The 10,687-nt window shown below is 41.0% G+C and overlaps 1 protein-coding gene across 1 annotated transcript; it reads right to left on the bottom strand.

The window, feature by feature from the left end:
- Positions 1 to 864: 864 nt before the first annotated feature.
- LOC131693703 (uncharacterized) lies at positions 865 to 1,251 on the bottom strand. The gene has a single exon (XM_058981778.1). The coding sequence runs from the start codon at positions 1,249 to 1,251 to the stop codon at positions 865 to 867; it is 387 nt and encodes a 128-aa protein (XP_058837761.1).
- Positions 1,252 to 10,687: the final 9,436 nt, after the last annotated feature.

Here is a 10,687-nt window from a genome sequence, read left to right on the forward strand (position 1 = left end):
TACTACATTTATTGCAACTGATTGAAATTATAATTGATCGATACATAACATATAGGATGTTTTTACTGATTTTACGATATGTGGGTGTCATTCGCGTACTAATAATATTGGAATGCTAGAGCTCGAACCCGACTATTTATTCTGCATAGCAACGGTCCAATAATTTTGAGTGAAACTACTGGCAAAACGCAACAAGCACTGAGCTTTCGCGAGACATATGCGGTATCAAAACAGTACAGGTCGGACTCGACTATCCGGGGCTTCGATTATCCGGGGATTCGATTATCCGGGGATACGATTATCCGGGGATTCGATTATCCGGGGATTCGATTATCCGGGGATTCGATTATCCGGGGATTCGATTATCCGTGATTCGATTATCCGGGGAAAATGATTCGATTATCCGGGTGCTTTGAAAAAAAAAACAAATTTTAACTAGAATGATTATTGTGCTAATTCAGCTATTTTTTGTTAGGGGAAACTTTGCCACTGCGACCACTAGTCAGTTTATCTTTTGTGGTTCAACCACTGAGAACTGACATACAATTAAAGTTTTCAACTTGTGTAAGAAATTAAACTGTCGCTTTGAAATGACAACAGCTAGTAGCAACTTGCCACTGGTCGGCGCTTCGATTGGCCAGCAATCGCTGTACGGGACTTGTACGCAAGCTTGGATATAATGGTGACTCACGCATGCAAACCTGTATGCGATGGTGATTTTCAACGTATTTTCATTTAAATGTTTACACAGGCATGTTTACAAATGAGTAAAATTTGTTTGATAGTCCAATGTGATGTCTGATCGATGTGGGTCATCTTCATCCGACGTCAGTACTACATCATTCCGACTAACCTCACCTATTTTTACTCATTTTTGACAAGGTACGGTTGTTTCACAAATGAGTAGATTTGTCGCATTCCTTCGAGTAGAAGGTATATGGGAATCGTTTCAGCTATCACGTAGGCTGCCTCTGACGAGATAGTTCGGTACGCGCTAGATACCCGCATGGCCATCAGCCTGAACGTGCTGTTCAGCCGAGATGTGTTCCTCTTCGTCCGCAGTGCCATCACCCAAGCAGGTCCTGCGTATCGGAGCACCGATGTGGAGACACTCGCCAGTAGTCGCTTTTTACTGCTGCTGATCGCCGAGTTGTTGGGCATGATCCGAGATAGTACCACTTTTACGGCCTTCCCGCATGCGTGGTCGATGTAGCTATTGAAGCTTAGCCGGTCGTCTAACATCACTCCCATTTGTCTAACTTCCCGCTTTGAGCTGATGATACACTCTCCGACAGAAATTCTTGCCCGCTGCGCTGCTTTTCGATTTCTTATTAAAATCGTATCGGTTTTGTGGTGATCTAACGTCAGCTTTCTCTCACGCATCCAGTCTTTCACAACATCTATCGCCGCCGTTGCGAGTACTTCTACTTCCTCTAATGATTCGCCGATCACTAGGAGCACCTCGTCGTCCGCAAAACCGACAAATCTTCACGCCCCTGGGGAGGCTCAGCTTCACCACACCGTCGTACATAGCATTCCAAAGATTTGGGGCGAGTATGGAACCCTGTGGAACGCCCACTGTTACAGTTACACTTCTTTTCCGGCGTCAGCTTCGTAGATCAGCTGCCGGGTCTGGAAGTAGCTCCACAGAATCCAACAGAGATAGTCGGGAACTCTCAGTCTGTGCAGCAAATCGACGATTGCGGCCCAACTTGCGCTGTTGAAGGCGTTTTTTACGTCCAGTGTAACCCCTCCGCAGTAGCGGTTACCTCTTCTCTTTTGCTTCTGCGCAGCCACCATAGTTTCCACGATCGTTCGTATGGCATCCAAGGTGGATCTACCTTTCCGGAAACAGAACTGCATATTGGATAGTCCATTCTCTCCCTCTGTGTATGTTGTAACCCTGTTAAGGATTACTCTTTCAAGCACCTTGCCGACAGTACGGTATTCTACGATGACTTTCATCCTCTCCGGCTACCTATCCGGTGGTACCGCCGGTCCTTTTATCTTCGCCATGGCAACTCTATAAGTGTCACCCCACGGATTTGAGCTGGCGTTGCGGTAAAGCTCTTCTAGGCAGACTTTCTTACTGAGCTTGATTTCCTTGTTAAGTGCTCTTGCCGCCTTGTATGCTGGCCTTAGAGCTTCTCTTTCCGCGACGTTTCGGGCTCTCTGCATCTTCCTCCGGGCTCGGTGGCAGCATGTGCGTAGGTCGGCAATAGTAGAATTCTACCAGACAGCTGGGCGGCAACTGTACCTTGGTTTACCTTCTCTTAGCATGGTTGTATCGCACGCTCTTGCTAATGCCGTTATCACTTCGTCTGCACTGAAGTCAATGTCGCCTCAACGCCTCGACGAAGACTTCCTTGTCGAACTTCGTTGTTTTACAGCTCCGCTCGTTTCATTGGATCACACGCGCTTCTGACTGCCTAATTATTTTCAAAATTTCCAACGAATTTCGGGATCCTCTTTGTTTCAAGGCTCTTTATTGCTCATTGGTGCGCCCGCAGTTGGAATTTTCAAACGTCGTTTGGTGCCCTTATCAAGCAACGTGGAGCCTTAGGATCGAAGCAGTCTAGCGTAAATTCATACGATATGCGTTACGTGAATTGCCGTGGAACGATCCGTTAAACCTGCCACCGTACGAGGACCGTTGTCGTCTTTTAGAGTTTTAGGACTTAATACTTTATCACATCGGAGACATGCAGCGCAGGTTACCTTCATGTCAAAGATTCTGCTGGCTGAATATGATGATACGGAGCTGCTAGCACAAATCAGCCTCTACGTGTCTACCCGTTCTCTTCGCTCTCTCCGTGAAATCGGGAATGCTCTAGACCGAACCTAGTACCACCAACTTAATGGTGACGAGTTTTGGACGTACCCAGAGACCTGCCAAGGTTTTGTTAGGACGGAGGCAGCCGTGCTGTTAGCCCACTCGCCATTTCAAGCCTCTTAAAGCCCTGCGAATTAGTTCCCTAATTGATCAAATAAACACTTTGCTCAGTCCAAAAAAAAATTCAGCTGGATTGGCTAATACGCGTTCCCCTTACCATGCCATCAAATCAACGAACATCTAAAATTGCATGCGACAAAATATGTGCAATTTTGAAAATAATACAATTAAAATGAAGATTTAGTTGCAATAAAATAGGAATGGGCAATATTGTTACATCACTAAAGTGGCCCATTTTCAAAAACAACACTGTTGATGAATCATCTAATAAAAAATAGGTGATAAGAAACGCGGACGAAAAGAGCTGACCACCGCCTACACTGTGTCAATCCTAATGAAGTAATCAAAACAAAAAAATTTTAACTGACTTTCAACTGCACGCTATCTTTTTGAACATGTACTATAATCTTTGGGTTATTTTATGTAATTAATTTTCTTGTTTGTAGCGGAGTCATTACCCCGCCTTCCCCCATCAATGCTGAGTAAAGTACCCACACTTAATTAGAGTCACTTAAATTTTACTACCATTCTCGCTGTTGGTCTGATTAGATAAATCTAACTGCCGCGCCGCTCCAAGTTTATTCCGTTCCGTTTACAATATTGTACTAGCATGAAGGCGACGTCGACCCAACATTAAACCAAGCACATTTTCCCCACGGAACCAAACAAGGTCTTAAATTATGACAAATTTTTCCACGCTCACTTCCCGTTCACCGAGGGAAAATTATACACTTTGGATGATTTCCCGATAATAATCCAAATACCCGCCTTGGCTCCGTTTCGTACAACTGTTCTCGCTGATGGTTCTAATGGAAAACTATATGGTTTGGTTTGGAATCGTCCGGACTGTTATAGTAGAAGTACAATGTGAAAAGACGAACACTCAATTTTCGGGCATACCTACCGGTGCCGGGTGCAGTCTAGCAACATGGGAAAGCCCGTCTTTGTCGGCGGACGGCCTCTGCGTCGAGTTCCAAATAATTAGGGGGTTATTTATGTTCAGTTTAATTTTCCCGAATAAATTAACGTCTTGTTGAATCAGTTGAAAGTACGAAATTTCGAGTGGCATGGGGTGGTAGCCTAGAACAAGTTAAGAGTTTGATATCTCATTGAATCATGAGTTGGGAGAAAGGGCTCACTGGCCAGGCTTAAGGAGGTCTCCTCATCAGTCAGCTTAAACAAAAAAAGGATTTTTTCGCTTTAATCGTTAGAATTAGTATCAGAGAATATTATCGTAAAGTTTCGGAGCATAGCTTATTAACAGAAAAGTCTTTCGTATAAGTATTTAACATTTTTGTTTCAAGGTAAAATTACGGGCTGAATCTTGCGTGTAGTTTGAGTCGTCCGCGGCGGCGCAAGTTGATTTATAAATCCGCCATATTTTATTTATCTCGACATTAAAAAAAAAATTTTTTTTCAGTGTGATTTTTTGTTTTAAAGTAAGCAAAAGATAATTTGTTTCTCTTATTACTTTCATGTTTAAAAATTCTAAATAACCTCCTTCTTCATGACATTGTTGATCATCTTATCATCTTTGGACTCCAAACACCCATGCGATTACATCATCACAGCAAAATGTGCCACTACGCATGTCAGTGCTTGCCAAAGCTTGGCCGGCAATAATATTTGCCACTCACTTACCCACCATAAACACAATCATCCAACGACGATATTTCAGTAAACCAAATTAATTAATTCACGAAATGGTTTCGTGCCTCCATCCACTCAGACCACCCCGGAACTAGCTTGTATTACGAACATTCGATGAGTACGCCAGTGTGAAATCGTTACCAGCACGTTGTATAAACCCAAGAAGGGTGTCATTGCTCTGTTGTTTACCGATGCGAAATTATTTCAATTATGCTTTATTTGGTCGACGATAATTTCGATTTTCAAAGTGATAATTGCATTGGTTTGTTTGCAATTATTTTTTACTGCTATAGTTTATGGCCGCAAGTCGACGAAATATTCAGTTAGGGTAAAGACCTAATTTTTGCCCCATTAGGCAGGGTAGCACATTATTCTATTAATTACGCAGCCTACAATCGATAAAATGCGTATAAATTGGTATCGGTATCCTTGCTTCATTCCCAAGAACCAATATAATAACAAAAATATCCTGAAATGAGAAAATACTTCTGTTTGAGCGCCCCGAAAACTCGAATCGAATGCTCCTATTTTCGCACTAACATTTGAGCCAATGCGTTAAACAAAGATGGCAGACGCTGCTCTAACTAACGTCTTCAAATGGGTAGGGCGATAATAGAAATAGGACGAAAATACTCCAAATCACCACACCCTATAAGCTATTACAAAGTGCGCTATTTCTTTTTCTCTCTAATTATTTTTCGTTCGTTTGACAACAATAAGGTTAGTTTTGAGAAGTAGTAATGAGCCTATTTTGGGCCTATTATGGAAAGTGAGTGACCTGAACAAATTATGCACATATTACGGTCAATCTCTCCTCCACCATTACTATTTCTATTCTGTGAATTTGACGCTCATCGAAAAAAAACGGCTGGATGTTGTTAGCTCGAATCAAAACTTGTCGAAGGTAAACAAAGTTCATTCCATAGTGTCAAACTTGCTCCCAAGTGGCGGAACGGGGTGCTGGAGCGTTGCCAGAAATTTATTTCCCAGATTAAATTTTAGGAAACTTCACAGTGCTCAGCCGAAATGCTGGCTGGTTTTAATTCGTATTTCAGCTCCAGTGACAAAACCGATTCTAGTTAAAATCGGTTGTATCACTGGAGCCGGAATACTAATTAGAACCAACCAGAATTCCGGCTCATTTCCGGTTGAACTTGATACCCTTCAGGAACCTCTGTTTAAGGGATACAATTTCGATGCCGCTTAGCAGCATAACTAAGGCCTAGGAACCGAAGCGGCGCAAAGCCGCTGAGGATCCGCCGGGCGAGGTGGTCGCCTACCCGGCGTCGGAAGCAAGCGCACCTGTGATCCACTAGTTTGCCCGGCTTACTCAAACATAGGGGTTATCCCTAGTTTAAGTCCGACTGAGCCACATTGGGTGGTGGAAGCAAAATAAAATTGGTAACGCTAGTAAAATGTAAACACAAATGAACACTCCGGATGAACCTATCGTCAATTGACATTTCGACGAGTTTTGATTCGAGCCAATAATATGGGCCCCTCAACAACGTTCCTGATGTGGTTCTGCAAGAAAAACAACACACACACATACCTGAAAGTGAGTTAATCCACCACTATTAGGCAATCTAGCGGTGGGTTCTGTCAACAAGTCTACTCCTGCGAACAGAAAAACTCGTCCGAGAAACATCTTTTGTTAATCCGATTCGTTTGATGTTGGATCGATCAACGATATTGTCGGACGTCGCACCCCTCGGAGTAACGTCAGAAGAAGTAAAAAAGAAATAATCAGCTGATAAGAAACGTCTCATGGATTGCCTAATAGGCTGTCTAACGCAAAACTTTAAATAGCCATGCGCCGCCTGTCTCTCATAGCATGAACCAAGAAAATTATTTTGAGTTTGACATGCACCATACAACTCGCGAACAAAATCAATAGATACGCAGTAAAAACGTAATATTTCTTAACGAAAACTGAAGGCACGGGGAAGAAAGTTGATTTTTTGTAAATTCCAGTCTTATTTTTTGCAAATAAATAACTTTTATCGAATATCTATAAATTACGATTAAAAATTTTCATTCGGTGCAAAAACACTTTTCTAACCCTTTAACGATTGAATTTGGTTCGCAAATGTTACTTTTAAAGAGAAATTAACGATTTTTGTAACGAAAATTTTATTTTGCTTGTATTTTGACAGCTCCATTAACAAACATGATCATTTTGACTGCAGCGCAGTCTTATGTGTCATTTTGTCGTTAGACAACGAATAGAATTGTCGATAACAGGCATCGAGCGACAGGAATACATGAAAGCACAACAGTTGCTCCACATTTTGAAGTAGGACTACGTCTTTGTTTTGTAAATTCAACAAAGATGGTATGTAACACTGAGAAACAAAAATATGCATAGTTAGCATATTTCCTTTACCGTCTTTTTTGTTCTGCTTTGATTTTTATGCATTTTAATGCATATACTTCTAGTAAGCATTCAATGAGTGGATAGACCGAATATGTCCAATGCATTACTTTTACTTTATTGCGCAATTTGCTAGAATTAGCTGATGAAATTTTGAAGAATTGCAAAACCTACTGTGATTTATAAAAGGTTATGTTACTTTTGTCATATTGCGACTATGATGTGTATACTTCCATTGTGAATGTCCTGCATTACGTCGGAGAATCCGTCCGTCCAATAAAGAAAGTATATGCGGTTTTCGCAGCTTTTCTGACTTGCAATAATATCCGCCGAAGTAAAATGAGCTGAACATATAATTTCGGCGCTTACCGGATAAGTGCAAGAGCTGCTTCCATTTATGAAACACTGGATAACTAGTTCCCTCAACTTTGAAAAAGGTGGTAAAACTTTCGGATGCACAAAAATAGCTCCGGCATGCGGGAACAACACATTTTTTTCATTTCTAAAATATAACCGATGTCAGCGGTTATTAAAACTATTCAAGTAACGTCAGATTTTTGCTGCAATATCTTTGATTGCGGTCTATAACTTACCTAACGTTTTTCTTGCCATTTTGGATTCCGTGTTGAAGATATTAGAGAAATTTTCTCCAACACCAAGATTCACCGTATTTTGACGGATGTCAAATTTCCCATCATAATTTTTAAATACGTGCCATCTGTGAGTCAATCACGCTTTGATTCGCCAATTCAGCCATCTCACGACAAATTTTCGAAATGTTTGCACATAACAAACCCAATACTCCATCGCAGCAAACCTGTATTCTATCACGGATTCCTTACAATTTCTCACTGTCAAAAATACAACCACAATTTGAACAACGAATCTGAATGCCGAAAGTAACGTTCCAGCAAGTCAAACTGACGAATCCACACAAACAAAAATGACGAAAGTAACGAGCAAGGTTTAAAAAGTCGTAAGTTTATTTTTCGTGAAATTTATTGGAAAATAATGAGAAACACCTACTTTACCGAAAAACCATCGTAGAGCAGTACAAAAACGAACCAATTTATCGAAGATCCGTAATCTATAGAACATTTCTTAGAATAGAGGATTTGAAATTGTTGTGAAAATATGCAAGCTCGATTTTCTCAGAACAGTGTAAAAGTGATGTTCTAGTGCGACAATCAAAGACGGACCCAGCGGTAATTATGTTTGTGAATTCCAAGACAGCATTCAGTGAAATTAAGAAATAGTTCCGAACTTCATAAATGAATTGATACATAAAACTTTTGGAAGAAGACATTTTGGCCTGTCTAGCATCTTTTTGGTGGCGCAAACACCATGGGATGAATAAAGCAACTTGAACATTCCGCCATTATGTTAGATCTCTCTTTCTTTTAAAACATAATTCCAAATTGTCATCAGCTGCACAGCTTCTTGATTAATTGTACCTCTATTAGCATTTATCTATACTTCCCCGAAAATAGAGTCTCAGAGTTCTGTATCGTGAAGCGTGCATCTCGAAGTCGCACAGAATAACACTACCACATCATCACGTTCGGGGAAGGTTAAACTTTTTATTACCCCTCGGTTGCAGTAGCAATAAACACCGTCCAAATCCGTACGATTTGCACCAGGTAACACGCCAGCTCATGCCGAAGGACCCTTTCCGCTTTACGATATCAATAATCTCCAAGCTTTGAAGCTGCATATTGTATACGGTACAAAACCACAAAACTCAGCTCCAGGTGGTGGAAAGTTGCAAGTCAAGCTGCTGGCTGCGCTCCTGCAGAAGGACAAAGATACGAAAATAAATACAAATTAATTTGACTCTGATTTCACGATTGTTGGCCCTATTGTTAGCGAAGGGGAGGGAAAACTCTAGCCAATAGAATCCACATTAGGAATAAAGCGGCCACTTCAACGGTGACAAAAGAGCAATTGTTGCTCAGCTGGTCCGGGAGGATTGCAAACGGATACACTGCCACCACTCGGAACCCTGAGATGCGGAGATGATAAATTACCGATCCTTGGCTCTCGAAGGAAACTTCTTGTTCGGGGCTGTGTTTATCACCTTCGGCAATTGTTCCTTTATTTAGGGACAATTGCGAAGCACCAGAAATCGAGGAACAATAAATTAATAAATGATTTTCTTTTTTGATTCCTATTAAATAATACAAGTCATTTTTTGGGCCTACGCTTGTTCGAAATTTCACTCGTTTTGTATCCTGACCTACCCCGGACTGTGTGAGAGCAAACAGGCAATAAAAGTGCGTATAGAAATTAAGGGTCTGGAATTGACCTATTGTTGAAATGATTTTTTCGCACTTTTACAATGTCGTTTGTATTTTATTATTTCTGGGAAATTATCTTTTTTTGTGAAGCAAAATAAAGTGATCATCAAATGATACGGATGATTTCAAGCTGTGAAAAGGTGTCAATTAAATTGGATGTGCTTGAAATATTGTTTACCTTCTTGGTTCGTTGCGGTTTGTTAACGATTGGCAATGACGCTGAAATTTCTTTACGCTTCGTTAAAATTTTGCGAATGAAATATAAATCCTACCTCCAATCCCAGTATGCCCACAGAGAAACGACGTCCATCTCGAGCGTTGGAGCTGTGTAAAAAATTGCGGGATACAGCCGCCAGTTGCACTAATCCGTTTGATTAAATGGAAACCTAAAACACAAAAAGTGGCGTCGTAAAGAGTCAATCAATCGAGCACAATTCAGAATCCGGCTGTGGTTAACTCTCTGTAATTATTCATGATAAACGGTGACAGTTGATTACATAAAGATTTCAAAATGGCCGACGTAGTTATACTTCTAGTTTAGGATAAGTTAAAGACGCTGAATTCCTTTCGTTAAATGCTCGCCATCTCTATCGTTTGTTTACCATTGTTCTGTCGGTGTCATTCCAATCGAGTATTAGACCTGTCAAAATCACAGATCAATAACCAAACGATGGAGATGGCGAGTCATTATCCAGAGCGATTCAGCGTCGTTAGGATAAACTCGTACTATGGCGCTAATGTTTTATTGGACCTTCGTTCAAATGTTTACACAAGTATTTTTGACTCAATTATTCGAACAATTGTCCGAACATAGTTTCGAAATAGTACCGTTCATATTATTCAATTATCAACAAGTAATAAACTGATTTTTTATTCTTTCAATTCTCATAACTTTAAACCACTCATCCGGGGACCCCCCGATGAACGGTACCAAGTTGTGCTGGCGGAGCCTGAGTTTAGCAAATTACGGATCGTGTGGTCGTGAACGACGGCTATCCGTTCGTTAGTTCACCTATGCAACGTTGTGCAAGCTGCGCGCTAGGTGCTAATTTGCAGTTTAGGTTCGCGTTTGATTGTGGCAGCGTACCAAAAGCCTCCCAGTCATTCTCGTCATCATTCACGGAGTGCAGGGTAGAACGCGCTCACGAAAAGGAAATAATACGAAGTGAAAATCGCCGCAGTCCACGATCGTAGCTAACTTTATTTATTTATGTGCATTAATGCAGCTCCGGGTAATAGATTAATAGATCCTCATACTATTACAAACATAATTTGAAATCATGATGAAGATATCGAAGTTGGGTAGGGGAATGGTGTCCAATGTGGGCACTTTATGGTATGGATCCTTTCATCGGCTGTTTTATTAAGTCCCTTTATCGCAATGAAATTCATCGTACCTTTTCAGAGTTATTA

Source organism: Topomyia yanbarensis, chromosome 1 (genome assembly GCF_030247195.1).
Source record: "Topomyia yanbarensis strain Yona2022 chromosome 1, ASM3024719v1, whole genome shotgun sequence".
Classification (NCBI taxonomy): Eukaryota; Metazoa; Arthropoda; class Insecta; order Diptera; family Culicidae; genus Topomyia; species Topomyia yanbarensis.